This window comes from Colossoma macropomum, unplaced genomic scaffold (genome assembly GCF_904425465.1).
Source record: "Colossoma macropomum unplaced genomic scaffold, Colossoma_macropomum, whole genome shotgun sequence".
In the NCBI taxonomy this organism is placed as follows: domain Eukaryota; kingdom Metazoa; phylum Chordata; class Actinopteri; order Characiformes; family Serrasalmidae; genus Colossoma; species Colossoma macropomum.
The window spans coordinates 13,429,675-13,450,754 of NW_023494809.1; the positions used below are offsets into that span (position 1 = coordinate 13,429,675).

Here is a 21,080-nt window from a genome sequence, read left to right on the forward strand (position 1 = left end):
ATACACTATATGGCAAAAAGAATGTGGACACGTGACCATCACACCCATGTAAGCTTAGACATCCTATTCCAAAACAGTGGACATTAATGTGGAGTTGCCTCCACTCTTTTGGGAAGACCTTCCACAATATTTTGGAGTGTGTCTGTGGAAATTTGTGCTCATTCAGTCAAAAGCACATTTGTGAGGTCAGACACTGATGTCATGTGTGAGAAGGCCTGGCTCACAATCTCTGGTCTACTTCATCTCAGAGGTGTTCAGTGGGTTTGAGGTCAGTGCTCTGTGCAGGCCACTGGAGTTCCTCCACACCAAACTCATCAAACCATGTCTTTGTGGACATCACTTTGTGCACAGGGGCACAGTCATGCTGGAACAGGAAAGGGATTTCCCCAGACTGTTGCCACAAAGATGTCTAGAATGTCTTTGTATGCTGTAGCATTAGCATTACCTTTCACTGGAAATAAGGGGCCAAACTCAAACTTCTAAAAAACAGCCCCAGACCTGTTGGCACTGTGCATTCCGGTAGGTAGTGCTCTTCTGGCATCGAACAAACCTATATTTGCCCCTCAGACTGCCAGGCAGAGAATCATCCTTCATTATTACAGAGAACAGTTTCCACTAGGGCTGGACCTGAATATCTGACTATTCGGACATTCGTTCATTGGGCAGGCATTCAGGTTTTAACCTCTTAAATGGTCAGGGCGCACTGGCAGGCCCAAAGTTTTGTTACACACCTCTACACAAGAATAGCTCAGAAGTCCCTGTAGTTACTGAATAATAAGCCTTAGTATGTAATAAGCCTAGGATTTAAGGGGTTAATTTTAGGATTCGGCGGTTCTTCATAGAAACTTAGATGACTCAACTTTACTGTGAGTCAGCTTTATTTTTAATTTACTGAAAACAGGGGCAAATATGGTGAGATGAAACACTGCCTCTCCATCACTAACAGCTAAAACAGCACAGCCCTCTGCTCTACTCCCACCATTCCACCCATATTCAGGCTCTTCAGCATAAAAGTCCTTGTATGGATGAACCTAAAAGAACTCAACATAAACATGTCTTGTCTTTAAAAAAAAACAAAAAACAACTGAACTACCTGCAATGTGGTGTGGCGACACCACAATACATTTTGTCAGCAAACTACATACTATAAATATAGTACAAACTTGTACTATATTTATACTTTTTAATTGTGCAATTAAAATGTGGAAATATATACCATCTCAGTTCGAGCACTTGACATCCCAATCACTCATAGCTTTGAATGTCACGCTAACATGGTGCTAGACAGCATGTATTCCCAGGAGTGGCTGCAAACAGTGTTGTGCTATACTGGACCCTTAATAGAGCCTCAGTGTATGCCCCTCATGCCTTGAGTTAGACCACTTTTATGAAGCAATGGTTAACCTGTGAAGCCATGCTGTGAGTGCTGCTGCACTTTGTGAGGAAAGCAGCTAGCCTTGAGATTCGGATTTTACAGTGGATGAGCAGATGTGCTTTCTGAACGACTTTCTCAGAAGCCGATTATCTGATAATTAGCACTTACCGTTCCAAATTGCGCTCTGAATGAGCTTGCATGCTCACTCTGAAAAAATCACACTACATCCGGCAATAAAGGAAGCCATGATCATCTTTTACACGGTGACAGAAAACATGATAGCACACAGAAACTCCAAATACCATTGAAAAATCACTGCAATGCACGTTTACAAGTGTGTCAAAACTGTGACATCATGCGGTTTTGTTAAATACTGAATAGTGTGCACTAAATAAAATGAAATTATTTGTTCATAGAAGGCGGTGTTTGCCAAACGATGTGAAGTATTTAATAACCTGAATTAAAGAAATGGCTTCAAATGTGACTCACCCAGTCTGATTTTAGAAACAAAACTGTTTGTTTTATTATTTATATTTGAAAATGTAGCACGAAATTTCAGAAGTCTCACAGCACAGTACAATATAATATAATATGATATAATATATAAAGATGACATATTGGTATTGCCCAGATATCAGCAGAAAATGCTGGTTTAGCGGATGAATCTAATCCAAATGTACAACAGACTTAGAAACAAGAAATAGCACACAGGCACGTTGTGTGATGTCACATTGGCGCTTGTTTCTTCCCATGAGATTGTAGAAAGTTTGAGTAGTTTGATCATTATTTTAGACTTAAGTTTAGATACTCATCTGTATAGTGCCTCAGGTAAAAGTTTTAAAGTTTAGTAGAAGAAATATTGGGCCGGTATCAGACTGTAGTTAAGGTTTCAATAATGGTATCGGAGTCAGTATCAGTATAAAACAATTTCTCATTAGGCTGAATTAGATTTTTGCCATTCTGTAAAGCTTGCCCAACCTAGCAACAGTTTCTAGGAAAGAATGCATTTGTGGGCAGAGCTTGTGTAGTTCAGTTGGACAGCTTGTTAGATATGCTGCCCATTTACCCTTATTTTCAGATTAATTCCAACATGTGACTGTAGTTACGTTTGTGTTTTAGCACAGTACTACAGTGTAATGTGGTGCAAAGCTTCGTCCAGGAAACATAAGCGTTGGGAAGGTGATGCTGTACTCGTGGCCAGGGGACGAAGTGTCATCCTCAAAGATATGGAGGGCCGAGATATTGGACGAGGTGAGTTCACCACAGCTGAGCACCCCCATCCCCACCACCGACTAAATAAAAAATTGTTAGGCGAGATGATTAGTGTCTCCTAGTGGGAATATAGGTGGATTTCTTAGATAAGTACCTTCTGTTCTTACACAAAATCAGGCAATTTGAAGCACTAGCCTGGCAAAATACTGTGTATATCCTTTGTATGCTTCTTTCTTTTGTTCACTGAGGCAGTGCCTTACCAGGAAAAGTCCAAGGGAGGCTTTTATTGTCACGGTCACCTAGAGTAGTTAGAGGTTGAGCTTAAAAGCAGTTTGTTATAGATTGATCATCACTTTCGAAACAGCGGTGCAATGATAAACCCCAGCACAAAGCTTTTGTTGATAATATACTAAGCTACAAGCCTTTCTCAGCTAAACATGCTGAGTTATCCATTTACGTTTCACATGACCCATTTCTGAGAACTTGACTTGTGTGAATGTGTGTTTGTCTAGGGTCAGGCTATAAGGCATCTGAGTTGGAGAGCCTATGTGAAGGCCAGACTCTGATGGTGGGAGGGAAGCAGATTGAAGTCATGGGGATCATATCAGATGAAGACTATGCCAAGGGGCGCTGTTTTCAGGATGCTGCTGGGGACATTCCCCCAGAAACAGTCATCAGGGCACCTGTGAGCCGTCCAGTGGCCAAACCTTTTGCCAGGCCAGGACTGAAAGGAGGATCCACCAGTGGTCCTGAACCTGAGGGGCGTGTCCCCAAGCCCAGACATGATCCTAGTGCCCCAGGTGCCCTACCACACAGCAAACAGCTTACAGGACTTACATAACTCACTTAAATAAAAGCAAAAATAATCTGTGATATATATTGCTTACCATTCAGAAATCCACTTCTAAACATGAAAACTAAAATATGTTTATAACCTGTTGTGTAATTGCAGTGTTTGATTGTAATTTTTGCTATGTTTGAATGGATGTGGGATATATTTCTATCTGTTAAAAAATCTAGTTACTCTTTAAAGTGATCTCTTATTTCATTTGTTTATTTATTATAATACGTCAATCAATTTTATTATTTTTCTTACTTCTTATTATTTTATTTTCCCTTTATTCAATCAGTTTAGTCATACTGAGCCCTGGCCAAAGAAACTACAATAACCAACAAATCAAATCAAAATCAAATTAAAAACAATAACAACCATCATCATAATGCAGCTCTTTAAGCGTTATCTTGAAATTGGTCAAGGAGATAAATTGCTCCAATTTCAACTGTTTCTGCAGATCATTCCACACCTATGGTTGAGTCGCCATATTTAGACCATACTCTCGGAACATCCAATTGAATATAACTATTACAATTTAAATTTTACTGACATATTCGTTAAAAAGTATGTATTAATGATTGTACTTAATGTAGTGGAATTCTTGTTTTCTTGTTATGTTCTCTTGGTATACCCCTGGAACTAAAACCTAGGAGCCCTAGTGATGCCCCGGCCCTCTGCCAATCATCAGTGGCTTTGTAATAAACAAAGCCTCCTAGTGGTGGATGTGGTTGTGGACCCCTACCTCACCAATCATCTGCGGCCACATCAAAAAGAGGGTGTGGTCTTTCTGTACGAATGTCTCATGGGAATGAGGTAAAGGGACTTGTTGTCTTGTTTTCTTGACACTGATGTTATATATGCAGTATGGAACAAAGTGCAATTATAATTTGGCCAAAAAAATATTTTTAAAATACATGCAAGGCAGAGAGTTATATGCAGGGCATTGAAAGGCAAAATATTACCCAAAGAGTATGTTTTTTTCAGATTTACCACTGTTTTGCCTTTATCAACATTACGTATCGATGCTGTCAGAACAAACCTGAAGACCTTAGCACATGGTGAATGGACCAAAACCATAGCATATGGTCAACATAATTTTCATACACACTAAACGATTCAGCCCTGTTTACTGATTATTTTTCCCATTGATCTGAAGGCAGATGTGATTTCAGTCACTGTTCCACAAGCAATTTGAGCAGTGTTTGTAACTGAAGCTCCTGCCATCCGTATCCCACTAACGAAGATCACAGGGTCACTTAGATTCTTTCCTCTTGCTATCTTAATCCAAAATTAGAGTCAGCTAGGTCTGCTCAGCATTTTATACACACTACAGAGCATGGTAGTAAACTGCTTAATTGTTTCATCAATCAACAGCCAATTTTCATCAAATTCAAATATAAGCAACATTGTTTAGCACCAATACTTTTGTTACCACTGGTTATTTGTTTAGGAACACAAAAATGGTCCCTTAATATGATCAAATTATTCCAAGTGTTTTTTGGCCATATGTGTATGCGAGTTGGTCGTGTGTATGTGCATTGCGTATGTCACGTGTAGAAGTGGATCAGATGGGCATGTGTTTTGCAGGTTTGCTGGACGCTATGGAGCGATTCTAGCAGATGAGATGGGCTTGGGGAAGACCCTGCAGTGTGTATGTGTGCTGTGGACACTGCTCAGACAAGGCCCATACGGTGGTCAGCCTGTGTTGAAGAGGGCACTTGTGGTGTGCCCCGGAAGCCTGGTGAAAAACTGGGCCGCAGAGTTCAACAAGTGGCTTGGCAGAGAGAGAATCCATGTTTACACTGTTGACCAGGTGTGTCTATGAATTCATGTTGTTTGCAGTTAGGACTGTGTTTGCATCTTGATGTCTTTTAGGCTTTTTTCTGCCTTGACTATTCACATTTGTGAGCCTTTTTTTTGCACTGTGCAACAACATTTAACATCAGAAAAGCAGAAATGCAAATGGGCCATTGACATGACGTGCATTTTTTGGGTCCACTATCCCCCCCCAAAATTATTCAGTAAATACATGACACATTTAAAATGATTCATTCATTATGGACATTATAATGTTGGATGGACATTTTTGTTTCTTTTTGCCTCCAAAAGTCTAGAAGTGTCAGGTGGTGCAACCATCCAACCTTATGTATTGATTGAGTAAACTCAAAAAAAATCACAAAAGCTGTGATATAAAATTCTAATTAAAATAGGTTGGTTCAGTTTTAGGTATGAAAACTTGCAAGCTGCAAAATAAGGCAACTTTAAGAGTACTCCACTCACTGAAAAACTTTTGTGTGCAAGTGCTTACTTCCTCAAATGTCAAGTGGCATAAGCAGAAACAGAGGACTTTTATTTTGACATGCTTTTACTAAAGAGGGACCAATGTATTGCTTTATAAAGAAGACCCCAAGCGACCTTCATCGTGTAATGCCGAGGTAAGTAACCCTTTCACAGATTTTGAAAAAAAAAAGTCTCATTTTTGAGTCATGGCTAGATGGTTCAGTTTACCATGTCAGGTGGTATGACCTCAGGAGAACCATGAACATGTGTAATTATTAATAATAATGATTATTTATTTGAAAAATTGTAAGTATAAACTCAGGTGCAAAGACAAAGGTTTCTATGGATGTCTAAGCAGATGCCTGTTTAATTTGAAATTAGTCTGTAAAGTCAGGTGGCACAACATGTAAGGCAAATGGTGCAACCAGACCAGTACAGAAACAGGCAATTAAAAGCTTTGATAACACTAACATGGATGCAGCAATGAACTGTGTTCACAGACAATGGTTTTCATAAGTGTTCCTGATCCAATGCAGTGATGTCCACTACAGAATCATGTCTGTTTTCAATGCAGTGCCGTCTGAGGGCCTGAAGATCAGGGCCAGCCAATATTGGTTTTCAGCCTTGTCCCTTGCATACAGAGATTTCTCCAGATTCTCTGAATCTTTTAATGATATTATGTACCATAGATGATGAAATCCCCAAATTCTTTGTGATTTTACTTTGAGAAATGTTATCCTTGAATTGTTGCACTATTTGCCTGCACAGTCTTTCACAGAGTGGTGAACCCCTCCTCATCTTTACTCTTTACTCTCTGGAACGCTCTTTTTATACCCACTGTTGTTCTTGACATGTTGTCAGTTAACCTTATCAGTTGTGAGACGTTCCACCAGTTGATTTTTTTGCCATTACACGTTTTTACCAGTCTTTTGCTGCCCCTGTCCCAACGTTTTTGAAACCTATGGCTGGCATCCAATTCAGAACAGACGTATATTTTTCAAAAAACAATAGCATTTTTCCACATTTGATATGTTTTCTTTGTAATATTTTCAGTTAAATATAGGCCTTAAATGATTTGCCATTGTCATTTTGAAAAATGTATTTGACATTGACCCAGATATATTGAACCTTGAAGCAGCAATATAAATATAATACAAAACAATAACGTACAACACAAAAAAACACAGACCTACAACACATGATGAAGTAGTAGGCATGCAGAATTATTTTATGTATCCCTCAGAACAAGTTAAATAATTCAGAGAACGGTCTCCTGCTGTCATTAAATGATCTAATTAACCTTGCCTTTTGTATTAAAAGAATACGGTCATTCACAGCGTCAGTCCTTTTGCTTAATGTCAGTTTTTCCTAGTGTTTCCAATTTAGAACCATTACCTTTCTCACCACTGCAAAATAAAAACATGAGAGCAGCCAAGACTCAAAAGGGGAACCCATCCTTTTTCTTGTCGACCGGATAGCAAAACAATAATACAAGAGCAATATCATTAACGAATAAGATTTGGCTGTTCATATAAAATAGGGAATATGGAAAAAAAATGCCTGTCATTGGACAGAAGTATTTAGAACAACCAATGAATACCAATGACTGCTGTTAGAGGCATATTGGAGTAACACGTAAAATGGATCAATGAAAACCACTGATTGCTGTTAGAAGCAATAAATAAAACCATAAAAAACAATTACTACTGTAAGAATCCTGCCCTTACTACACGTTAGTATGAGTATCATTATCATTATGAGTATCAATATCATTAGAAGGGTGAGTTGGGTATGCAAGTGGGGCTTTCTGCCCAGCAGGAGAGTGAATGGACGTGCAGAAGGCTGCATGGTGGTCTGGAGGGCAGGTGAGCAGGGGTGCCCAATAAAGACAAATCTTGCAACTGCATCAGACCGGAAAATATGGGCAGATGTTCAGCTCGGCAGAGAAACACACAGTTAGTTCTGTTTGGGCTGACTGGGCACAAAATATAGTGTTAATTGATCGTAAGCAGAGATTCTCGTAGATCTAGCTATTAGAAGCTAACTAGAAAGGGAGAGAGCCAGAAGGCAGCAAAGACATGATACTTTATGTCCATGAACCCCCAGATCTGCACCTTTTATCTAATCGGAAAACAAATTACCAAAGGCTCAGTGTCTTGAACATTGAGTGGTAGGTTATTTCAATGCTATTTAGTTTTGAATGAAAAAGCTCTCCTCCCTGCTGTAGCTTTATTAATTCTAGGACCTAATAGTGAGCCAGCAGATGGGCCATGGCTCATAATAAGAGAGTTCATTCAGGTACTGAGTTACAAGGCCATTTATGTGAGAATTCATATGTGAATTTCGTAATCAATGCAACATTTGCCTCGCAGCCAGTGTAGTGTTGATAAAGTTACAAACTACAACATAAAACAGCAAAACCATTAAACCTCGAGGAGCAATATTAAGATAAAATGAATTGTCTTATGTAACTGTCAGAACAAGTTGAATCATTCAGAAAATGATGTCAAGCTATCATTAAAAGACCTAATTTACCTCACCTAATGGACATTCTCTGTTCCAAAACAATAGTCACTGGCAGTAGGGATAGCCAGTATGACAATATTTTATCATTACCATAATCAGTTTTATTATTGTGATGAACAGTATGCATTTTTGAGCATATCGTGGATGTTGTCAGTGGTTAAAGAACAATGACCAGCTGCATGTTTCATTACACCGATCAGGCATAACATTATGACCACCTCCTAGTTTCTATGCTCATTGTCCATTTTATCAGCTCCACTTACTATGTAGGTGCACTTTGTAGTTCTACAGTTACAGACTGTAGTCCATCTGTTTCTCTGCATACTTTGTTAGCCCCCTTTTACCCTGTTCTTCAGTGGTCAGTACCCCCATGGACCCTCACAGAGCAGGTGCTATTTGGGTGGTGAATCTTTCTCAGCACTGCAGTAACACTGACGTGGTAGTGGTGTGTTAGTATGTGTTGTGCTGGTACGAGTGGATCAGACACAGCAGTGCTGCTGGAGTTTTTAAACACTGTGTCCACTCACTGTCCACTATATTAGACACTCCTGCCTTGTCAGTCCACCTTGTAGATGTAAAGTCAGAGACGATAGCTCATCTGCTGCTGCACAGTTTGTGTTGGTCCTCCTCTAGTCCTTCATCAGTGGCCACAAGATGCTGCCCACAGGACGCTGTTGGCTGGATATTTTTGGTTGGTGGACTATTCTCAGTCCAGCAGTGACATTGAGGTGTTTAAAAACTCCAGCAGCACTGCTGTGTCTGATCCACTCAGAGCAGCGCAACACACACTAACACACCACCATCACGTCAGTGTTACTGCAGTGCTGAGAATGATCCACCACCCAAATAGTACCTGCTCTGTGAGGGTCCATTAGGGTCCTGACCACTGAAGAACAGGGTAAAAGGGGGCTAATAGAGTATGCAGAGAAACAGATGGATTTCAGTCTGTAATTGTAGAACTATAAAGTGCACCTATATAGTAAGTGGAGCTGATAAAATGGACAATGAGCGTAGAAACAAGGAGGTGGTCATAATGTTATGCCTGATTGGTGTATATAGCTTATTTAGTCTTGTTTAATTGGACAGTGTGTGAAAGAACAGTACGTGAAACGATGTATAAAAATGATTCTATTTATATTTTGATGATAGTGTTCAAATGTGACATTACTAGCACATTTTGTCTGTGTCAAAATATCATGATATGTATCATGCATCCTGAAAATGTCTGTAAGAATCATTTTTTCCACATCGGCCATCCTTAATTGACAGTGTTCCTAGTGTTTCCAATTTAGAAAAACTACTTTTTTTCACCACTGCAAAACAACCAAGCAAAGGAACTGCATACATAATTGGAATATTCAGTAATAATGAATGACCTAAAATGTATAATAAAGGATATAATACAATCTAAACACAAACTTAACTAGTCTGCAGTCGATTTCCAAAGAGACTGAACTACATTCTGGTGGAATGAAGAATCATCTGTGACAGAAAGTACAGTGAATACAAATGTTAGAATTAACTGATCCCATTCTAAAAACTATATGTGGGGTCAAAAAGGATCTATAAACCACTTTATACTAAAAGACTTTAATTCTACAACATAAAAATACTTTTCCAAAATGAATAATTGGGAAAAGGAAGCATTTGTGATCCATATGTGTTGTTACTGTGAACAACTGCCCTGAAAGGGCGTGCATATGCAAATTAGATTTCTGTGTTCAGATAGCCTGAACAAACTGGATTTGTGCCATTTTGCAATATGACTTCTAGACTTGGTTTATTTTGAGCAAGATTTGTGTGTTTTTGTCTTTCCCCACACATTGTGTTGGCAAATGTTTTCCCCACACTTGTTCCTCAGCATGTTTTCTAATGTTGTGTGTTGTTTCCGCAGGACCACCGTGTGGAGGATTTTGTGTCCTCTCCCCTGTGTCCAGTGATGGTGATCAGTTACGAGATGCTGCTTCGCTCAATAGAGGTATTAAAGAAGCTGGATTTTGGTGTGGTCATTTGTGATGAGGGCCATCGGCTTAAAAACAGCAGCATCAAGACTGCCAGCGCCCTCACTGCTCTCGCCTGCGAACGTCGGGTGATCCTCACAGGTCAGTTAAGCAAGTACAACATTGTTGCCTGTTTTTCTTCTGCCTTGTTTCTTGCTATCATTGTGATATTATTCATGAGTTGTCATTTTTCCAGGTAAGTCATTCACTGTACACAGTGCTGTGAAAAAGTATTTGATTTATTTAAAAAGAGTTTGAGGTCTGAGTTCCTATATCTGCACATATCTGCCACACTACATTGTCAACAAATCATTCAGTCACAAAGGAGAAATTCCGAGCATGCACTGGCCATTTAAGATTTTGCCACAGCATCTCATCTCTTTCAACTCATCAGTCCACAGAACATTTTTCCAAAAGGCTTGGGGATTGATCAAGGTTTTCTTAGCTGGGAAATACAGATAGGAAGTATATACAGCACAAACTGTGGCAACTGGAGCAGTGGTTTACTACGATTATTAGAGCCTATGTAGAAGTGTAATATGAACACTGATATGACTGAAAGCACAGGAAATTTCTGTTTGGTTCAAAATTTTGCAGACGGAGAAAAATCCGATTTTGCCCCCAGAGCCTAACAGTAAAATGGGTAAATAATAATACTTGTAATAATTTATTGAATGTTTTTGTGTGTATGATCTTCTCCAGGCACTCCTGTCCAGAATGATCTGCAGGAGTTCTACTCCATTATTGAGTTTGTGAATCCAGGCATTTTGGGAACTTCAGCAGCCTACAGAAAGATTTATGAAGAACCAATCATCAGATCTCGACAGCCCACCTGTACTGAGGTAGCACTCTCAGACAAAATATCCATATTGATTTAATTTTATCATATTCATTTAGGACTGTCATGTTTACTTAATTGAACTGGATTAAAAAAAAACACTTAACGATTAAAATTTACCTTATTGATGAACTGGCAGTGATTATTGCCAATTTATATTAAAAATATAGATACATGTTTTACATTAATTGGCATATTTTGACACTGTGTGTGTGTGTGTGTGTGTGTGTGTAAAATACACACACAAGCACATGTACACGCACACAGTACTCTCCCCAAATATTGGCACCCCTGGTAAACATGAGCAAAACAGGCTGTAAAAATCATTCTATATTGCTTATCCTTTTGAACTTTCATTCAAAATATTAACAAAAATCAGTACAAAAAAGTACAATGATTAAAAAAAAAATATTATCAGGAATTTTTTTTTTCTCAAATCTGTGTGTGCGCCACAATTATTGGCACTACTTAATTAAATACTTTGCAAAGATAACAGCTCTGAGTCTTCTCCTATAATGCTTAATGAGACTGAAGAACACATGGCAAAGGATCTGAGGCTATTCCTTCATACAGTACCTCTCCAGGACCTTCCGATTCCAAGGTCCACACTGTGGACTTTCCTTTTCAGCTCATCCCACAGGTTTTCTGTGGGGTTCAGGTCAAGGCACTGGGGTGGTAAAACCTCAGTTCTGTGGTCAGTGAACCATTTGTGTGTTGATTTATGAGGCATGTTTTCATTGTCTTGCTGGAAGATCCAAAATGTGGCCCAGTTTAAGCTTCCTGGCTGAGGCAGTCAGGTTTTGATTTTATTTCTGTTGGTACTTGATAGAGTCTGTGATACCATGTATCCGAATAAAGTGTCCAGGGCCTTAACATTGCAGATTCTCCACCATACTTCACAGTGGGGATGGGGTACTTTTCTGCATCTTATCTGCATGTCCACAACAAATATAGCTCTGGTGGTTGTTGCCAAAAACCTTAACTTTCGTCTCATCTGACCATAGAACACATTCCCACTGAAAGTTACAGTAACGTTTGTCAAACTATAGGAGCTTGTTGGTCCTTGACTTCTTCTGGCCACCCCCAAAAAACTTGTGGTTATATAGATGGTGTTTGATTGTAGTTTGGGAGACCTAACTAATGTCTGCAATTACCATCTGTGATCCTTGGATATTCTTTGTTCACTCAAGCCATCTTTCTCACTGTGTGTGGGGTTAATATAGACATCTGTCCACTCCCCGGCAGATTATTAACATCTCAATTTGTTTTAAGCTTCTCAATTTTTGATCTAATAGCTATTTTCTTGTAGCCATTTCCTGATTTGTGCAGCTCAACAACAGTGTTTGATCGACTGGAAGCCTCGCTGACAGTGAAAATGTGAACAGGGCTGCAAATACATTTTAATTTTGGCAGAGCTGTAGCGCAACGAAGAGGAAATGCAGTTGCAAAAGGGCAATGGTTATTCTGTTTTTAACATGTCAGAGTCAGGCCATTAAGACAATGAAAATGAAATGTCAAAAGCACTTTGCTTTTCTATATTAACTTGTTCCAGCCATTATACACAGACATGCAAACGCACACACACATTTTGCATTTGAATTATATCTTAAATAATGCATTCATACACTGGAAAAGCAATTGTAAATACACTATTAGCATTTTTTAATTTGTATGGAATACGCTGCCATAGATTTGGTAATTTCAAAGAAATTCAGTATGTGATGAAGAGATTTATAAAAAAAATTCTGATCTGTTTCAGGAAGAGAGGGTAATGGGTGAGGAGCGGGCAGCAGAACTTGCAAGGCTGACCGGTGTATTCACTCTGCGTCGAACGCAAGAGATCATCAACCGCTTCTTACCGGAGCGGTTGGAGTGGACTGTCTTCTGCAGGCCAACAGAGCTCCAGGTGCGGCTGTATGACACACTTCTTTCCACGCGATCTGTCAGGGCCTGTCTGTCCGCGTACAACACGCACGCATTCACACACAGTCCTCATCTCATCTGCATCAACGCACTCAAGAAACTCTGCAACCACCCTGGGCTCCTCTACAATACCATTAAGGTAAATGATCATATTAAAATTGACATTAACTGTCTGGCAAAAAATCTAATTTACATAAATGCCTTGATCAGCCAAGACATGTTTGGTGTCCAGCTTTGCCTTAAAAATGCTTCATCATTTTCCTTGGCTAGCTTCCAACATTTTCACCTTCAAAATGTTCCCCATTATTTCCAGCTGGTGTATAAATCTTAAAAAAAAAAAGTTCACTGAGGCCAAGATTTTAATGTTTAGACTGTTTTATATGGCCTTGCTAAATCAAACTTATTCTAAACCTTCTTTCAAGGTTTTGCTAGACTAAACCTGTTTTGAACCTTTTCTCAAGGCCCCATAAAGCCAGGGCCTTCACAAGGCCATTGCTCTTAAATCTCCAAACAGCTCACCACTGTATCTTACAGACTCTGCTACAGAAACCTACTTCACAGAAACACATAGGATTTAAAGGAACTGTAGAAATCCTCTACACAGTGTGCCTAAATCGCATAAAATAAATATCCTCAAACCGCGTTGAGTTGTTATGTAATCTCAAAAAGACTTGCTTGTGCACTTTCTGACATTGTGTGACCCTGAGAATCTGAGACACATTTACCACTTTTATGAACCCACACATCTGTGCGTAAAGAAGCACATGTCTATCAAGCTAAATTCTAGCTTGTCATCAATAGTACAGTTATCAGTTCTGCACACCAGGCTCTTTGAATGATTTGGCGCTGCTTTCGCGACTCTGTCGGTTTTTGAGGAATAATTTTGCAAAACATAAAATTAAAACAATTTTCCACTTACCCCAAATGCAGCTGATTAGCTAAGATGTGTTTGGTGTCCACATTTTCAAACAAGCGCACTCAGAAAAGCAAAATAGTGTCCAATTATGAATTTGAGGGCCACATTTTCTGCACAACCTTGTCTTACCTGTATATGTTTGAAACTGAATATACACATGAAGAAAAGCATCAGTTGGATGCTGGAGCCACCAGTGACTCAAAAAGAAAACTTTCCTTGAGGTGTCATCTGTAAAAAAATTACTTGGTACAGCTGTAGCTTTTAGGATATCCCACTAGAGATTTTCCTTAAAAAATGTTAAGTTAATAATGAACTTGTCTCATGCTAGTTTTTGGTTTTGTGTGGCTGTTTATTATAAGGAATAAAATTAACATGAATGCTGGCTAATGCTTTGGGAAATGGAAACTGGGGAGCGCTGATGCTCTGTTAAACAGTATGGGGCACTATCACAATATTATAACTTTTCAGTTTACTGCACTTTAGTTTTGCTTGGACTCTTTTTATGCAGGTAACATGGATATCTAGCTAACAAACTTATATATTTAATATTATTTTGATTGTGTTGACATTTCAGCTGTGTGTGTAACGCTGATTCCCTAACTTTAAATAAGATGCTTTAAGAGAAGATAAATTTCCAAATTAAGAAAAGATTTGCTTGTGTATAAAATAAATTTGAGCTTGATGTTTATCCGCGCTCTCACTGCAATGCTTTATTTGTGCTGTTTAATTAGAGCTTTGTATGAATAGCAACCAGACAACGAACTGCCAGTTGAACATCACTGGTTGCTCTCAACAGACTCGCTTTGACTGGTTTACACTTTATATTATTCTCTTTATAAATGACTTTACTCTACCTTCAACAGAGTAGGCTGAACAGGTCAGAAAGCTAACCAGCTGACAGGCTAACTCTTCAATAATAAAAACTGAATTCACTCCAAGCTTTAAAGAAGGAGTTGCTTAAAAACTAAAAATACAAAGTAAGAATGCCACTTGCATGCCTGTTAAAAATGTCTGTATTTAAACTAAAGCTGACTTCAAAAGCTTTCTCTCATACAGGTTTAGGTATCTGTTGACAGTTTGATAACGTGTAATATGTTATTCATAGTTTTGTTTATTCCCACGTGTCTGTCATGTTAGGGTGTTATAAGTATTTAACATATTGTCTATTTACACTTCCCCGGACGTTCTGTCCATAAGTCACTCAAAACATCTTGGATTCAAGGCAATATTCAAAAGAATTTTCAAAACTGAAAATATTTTATAGTTGCAGCCCTACTCTTATGTATAAAACACACAATTAAGTGAATTAGATTTTTTTTTCTTTAACAGCACAGTACATTCCTAATGAGCACATGTTCCACATAGAGAGGTTTATTTATTTTTAATATTTATTTTCTTTACCACATCTTTCTGGTCTCTGTTTCAGGAGAACACTGATGAGTTGTATGAGGGCCTCTCAGTGGAGCTCTTCCCTGAGGCTTACTCCACTGGCAGCTTCTGCACTGCGGACTCTGGAAAACTGCTGGTGCTCGCAGACCTTCTGGATGCTATACAGCATGTCAACCGCACAGACAAGTACATTCATATACACGAACGCACTTCCTCAAAACACATGCATACAAATACACTCTACTTGGACAAAAGTATGAGGACACCGCTCTTAATTATGGAACTCAGGTGTTTTCAACCACACCCATTGCTAACAGGTATATAACATCAAGCACATAGCAGTGCAATCTCCATAGACAAACACTGGCAGTAGAAGTTGTCTACAAGCAACAACCACTCGGCCACAAAGCAGGAGAATGCACAAATTCGCAGGGTCACTGAGTGCTGAAGTGTGTAGCTTGTAAAATCACCTATCCTCTATTGCATCACTCACTACACAGTTCCAAACTGCGTCTGGAAGCAACATCAGCACAAGAACTGTGTGTCGGGAGCTTCATGGTCCTTTTCTGTGCCAGCATGACTGTGCCCCTGCACACAAAGTGAGCTCCATAGAGACATGGTTTGGCAAGTTTGGTGTGGGAGATCTCCAGTGGCCTGCACAAACACCCTGAGCTTATCCCCACTGAACACCTTTGGGATGAACTGAAATGTCATTTGTGAGCCAGGCCTTCTCATCTAACATCACTGCCTGATCTCACAAATGCTTTTTTGAATGGGCAGAAATTCCCACATACACACTCAAAAATCTTGTGAAGAGTGGAGGCCGGTATAGTTGCAAAAAGGGCCATCTCCATATGAATGCCTGTGGTTTTGGAAGAGGATGTCTAATGACCTCTTATGGGTATGATGGTCAGGTGTCCGCATACTTTTGACCGTATTGTGTATATCTCTGTGAAGCTTTTTGGGGTTTCATGATTTGTTTTATTGTCAGATCTGTTACAAAGCTGATTTACTAGATATTTTTGTCCCACTGCCCACTCCTTTTGCAGGGTTGTTTTGGTGTCCAACTACACACAGACTCTTGACCTATTGCAAGACCTTTGCGCTCACCTTGGCTACACCTGGTGCCGGCTTGATGGGCAGACCCCAGTTGCACAGCGACAGCGAATCGTTGAATCCTTCAATAGTCCATACTCCTCCCACTTCCTTTTCCTGCTGAGCTCTAAGGCTGGAGGTGTCGGGCTCAACCTTGTTGGTGCCTCCCATCTTGTTCTGTATGATATAGACTGGAATCCAGCTAATGACATCCAGGTTTGTTTAAGAAGAACAATGGTTAGTCCAGCACTGAACAACATGAAAAATTCAGCATAATTCTACACAATATTATTAAACGTAAAGTATTACAAAAGGATATCATCTCTACTTGCATAGGAACCCTGGCAGATTTCCCAGTTATTAATACATTCCTACACTGGAAAACAAATATTTATGGAATTGTTAAGTAGGCACTTTACTTTGGTAACTTGAGTTTTATCTAAAAATACAGCATGTGTAATACTGGCATTGGTCTGATAAGAGTATGCATCTCTAACATTGCCCACTAGAGGGTGCTGTGTGCATAAGAAAATGTCAGTCTGTGACCCTTGTGCTGTTCTGAGAGGCATAGCAAATATACTTTGGGTGTGTGGGGTAATATCATTTAAATGATTAACCAGGAATGTGATACTTAGACCCTGTTAGTGAAGAAATCATATAAAATCAATATATTTTGCATTTACACTGTACATGTTTCTCGTATTTTGTTTTGAGTCATTTGTGTGTTTTTATGTACCAAACAGGGTAACTCATTTTACATAACCATTTTCCAACCTTTGTTTATTCATCAGAATTAAAGGCTGGTTTTGTTACTGTGCCTTTGAAACTGATATGTGCAAACATTGTCTATTCTGATTGGCTGCCCTGTGTTCTGCCTTATTCAAAAAGCAGTTAAGGCTGAAACACTCCTTATAACTTCAGTGTGAATGGGTGGGGCTAATCTGCTGTAGGCTGAATAAGTGGATAATTGTCAATGCGCTGGTTTTCATGACATAAACAATGCCTGAAACAATGAATTGAAAATTGACTGTTTTTGCAGCTTAGTTTCCATATGTGGACTGCATGGACCTGGGAGTGAACAGCCTGCTTTGAAACTTTACCAGTGTTTACATACTACATTAAATTTGGCAGTAATGTTACCTTATATATGATAATTTGGTTAAACACTTTTCTTATGACAACCATTTAACTAGTTTAAGTCCTCACTGTCCTATGAAATTCTACCCTACATCTGTATTCAAATTTCCCTAACGCACCATTGATTGCCCAGATACAGTATTCACACCTCAGTAATAGAAACAAGAGGCTTTTGCTGTCAGAGATGGCTGAATAATGCTCAGGGAAAAAGAGTGCATCTTCTATACAGATTCCAAAAACTGAACGAACCTCTATTTTCTGCCATCTAAATGACTGAGTATATATGTGTTTGTTCTACATTTGTTTTCATGTCCAGGCTATGGCCAGAGTGTGGAGAGATGGACAGAAGAAAACAGTTCACATTTACAGATTTCTTACTACAGGTAAGATAAAGGCAAAACTACTCATACTGCTATAATCACATTGCTTTTATCTTTCCCAGACCAGTGCACCTTCTGCTAACCACAGCCCACTATTGTGATACCATTATCACTTCTTTATCTCTACCACTACAGTAACACCATTACCACTTATTGCCTCTGCGCTCTGTTATAACACCACCATCACTCTTTTTACAACACTAACACCACCATAAACTTTACCATACTATCTCTGTTTAGTCATGGTGTTTTCTGCAACCTTGCCTTGTCCAGTTTTGTCCCTGCTTGAACAATAATGACAATCCTGAAATTGAAGTAGTACTAATTAATTGCAATTTTCATTTTTTAAAGATTTGTGACATGCAAAGTGATGTCATATATTTTGGTTTATTACATTTGACTGCAAATTATACTGTTTCATCAGATGAAGCTTGTACAGTCTTTTATACTGAAGCTGAACATAAGTGTTAGAGAAAGCAACATTCAAATGATATGTTCAAAAATATATAGACGTCCGTCCTAATTTCTGAATTCAGTGTAAAGCCTTTCCAGAAGAGTAGAGGCTGTTACTGCAGCAAAAGGGGGGAAAATTCCCTATTAATATATAATATTATAATATTAATGATTTTGTAAGGTATCTGAAAACATTTGGACATACGGTGTAAATGCTTTTATACAGGATGATTTACAGTGGTATGTAGCATTAGTAGTTTTGCCCAAAGGATGATCTACAATGGTATGTAGGATTAGTAGCCTTGCCTCTGCACATGATTCCAGCATGTGCAGGGGATCCACTATGCTGTCCACAGAAGCAGAAGCTTTAGTCTCACCTGAAAGAAACAAACAAAAATTGCATTTGTTACTATCAATACTATTTTTAAACACAAAATAATGACAGTTTGTATTATTTACAGTACTGTGCAAGTATATTTCTAGTCAAAACAGCCATTAAACACAAGTTATTCAAATTGTCAGGAGATATTTCTGAGATTAGATATAAGAAAATCCACTTACAAAAGAAAGGGGAAAGTTAAAGGAAAATAAGTGGGGAAAAAAAACAGGAGTTTCCAAAACAGGAGTTACAAAAATTATTAAACCCTATAGAGGAAATGGAACTAACAACTGAGTAACAAGTAGACCACCAGTACTGTTACCATTAAATAAAAGTACATAAGGCTTTTGTTTTTGAGAGATAAAAAAATCAAGCTCCTCTTTTGTTTCAGATCTGAAAAATCCACAGGTTGTTCTATCCAACAGCACTGTGAGAAGACAGCTTAATGCTATGGGTCTGAAAGAATGTGTAGCTGTCAACAAGCCGTTACTTAGAAAAGAAATAGACTAAAAAGAATGCAACCTACTTCTAAGACTGAACTTTGGAGGAATGGAAAATATCCCTGCAGATACCTTTGAAAAACTGAAAGCAAGTCTCCAGAAAAGAATGGAAGCTGTAATAAAACCAAAGGGTGGACACTAAATATTGAAAATTAGATATTATATTAAGTTGTTGAGACTTCTGTGTATTATGTTAAATCTATGCTTTCTGCTTTTTTCCTGACACTGAAAAATGTTGTACTTCTTCTCAATGGCTGTTTTGACTGGAAATTGAATAAATGAGGATGGACATTTGGACATTGCTGTATTTGTTCCACCCCAGTTTGAAATCAGCCAAGTGAAAATAAGAGGTTTCCGTTTATGTACAGATTATTTTGAACATTCACTTTTTGTCAGGTACCATAGAAGAAAAAATCTACCAGAGACAGGTGAGTAAGCAGGGTCTTTCTGGGGCAGTGGTGGACCTGGGCAAAAAGGCAGAGCACATCAACTTCTCTGCCGAGGAGCTCCGTGATCTCTTCACTTTTGACCCTAATACCAGCTGCCTCACTCATGACCTGCTGGACTGCGACTGCTTGGGGGATGGAAGCACACCAGGTAACACAGAGATATAAATAAATATAAATTATCTTACAGTAATATGTGTCTTCCAGGGTGTATGTCTATTTTCTATTTTGCTTGTTTGAGTCTAGGTCATTAGTGTGTTGCTCTGTGTGATGGATGTATATTCTCTGTATGATTGACAGGTGTGGTTGAAGAGGCAACCTTGGCTGAAGGGAGGGCGTGTCAGTTGGGTCGTCGTGCCAACAGTGCCAGCGTCTCCTCAAAGGGTCAGCATGTCTGAGCTCATGCATTGGAGACATTTTTCTGGAGCCATTCAGTCATATGGTGATGTTTACTTGGACTACGCCCACCAACATATCACATATGCCTTTCAGAGCACCACTTCTAAAACTCAAAACACAGTTTAACAAAATCTCTCACACGAGCATAAAATGTACAAGCATTGAGTTTGATAGATGTAATGTACCGTCGTATGCCAAAGTTTCAACACCCCCATTCAAATTAATGTTTCATGATTTTCTAAGTGAAAATGTGTTAACACGGACTCCACAGAGAACACACTTAAACATGAAATTTTTCTGTAAATTTTATTCCACAATGTTGATTTATTTGCTCCTCTGCAGTAAAGTAACATAATTCTATCGATGTGATGTATGTATGCTGCGTGTGTGTTGTCTTGTTAATAAACTTTTTTTTATACTGTACTCACTGAATTAGGTCATATTTCCGAAGTCACAGTGATGGACATTGACCATTCACCATACCATCTGTACCCGACACCTCCAGACAAAACTGTTTGGTCTCCTTTCATTTCAGCCGTTTACACAGCTATATTTAGACCTGTGGCTAATTACTGGGTTTGTATTTTTAAATGTGTGCTTTTTCACAGGGATTGGGCACCAAATTTAGCAGTTCCCGTCTGGTAGAATGAATCAGAACAGCATGCAGAAATATTTGCAATGTAATCGCAAACATCAACAGTGCACAAAAACAATTGATTACCATGGAATAACACACAAACGCTTTACTGGGTAAGCATGTTCTTTACTATATGATCTGTTGCAGTTGGCTTAATGACTAACATTATAACATTACAACTGACCAACATGCTGCTATGGTGGTGGAATCTTGCTGATAGCCCAGATGGTCAGTATGATGCAACTGTCAGTCAAATTCAGCCTCAGTGAGCTCCACGAGTTACATAAATAACATCAGAATGCAAGATTGACGGTCAGTCTTATAGCCATAATAAAAAAAAAAAACAGGAAGTACATTGTT

The 21,080-nt window shown here is 38.8% G+C and overlaps 1 protein-coding gene across 1 annotated transcript in view; it reads left to right on the top strand.

Annotated features, from left to right (window-relative positions):
• The window catches only part of rad54b (RAD54 homolog B), a 34,264-nt gene extending 13,903 nt beyond the window's left edge, over positions 1 to 20,361 (top strand). Inside the window, 13 exon segments of the mRNA XM_036558641.1 lie at positions 2,495 to 2,626; positions 3,100 to 3,387; positions 4,073 to 4,235; positions 5,010 to 5,235; positions 10,123 to 10,330; positions 10,931 to 11,070; positions 12,826 to 13,128; positions 15,332 to 15,480; positions 16,344 to 16,605; positions 17,843 to 17,909; positions 19,635 to 19,835; positions 19,985 to 20,051; positions 20,053 to 20,361. Coding sequence (XP_036414534.1) covers positions 2,495 to 2,626; positions 3,100 to 3,387; positions 4,073 to 4,235; positions 5,010 to 5,235; positions 10,123 to 10,330; positions 10,931 to 11,070; positions 12,826 to 13,128; positions 15,332 to 15,480; positions 16,344 to 16,605; positions 17,843 to 17,909; positions 19,635 to 19,835; positions 19,985 to 20,051; positions 20,053 to 20,209 — 2,363 coding nt within the window. The 3' untranslated portion in view covers positions 20,210 to 20,361.
• Positions 20,362 to 21,080: the final 719 nt, after the last annotated feature.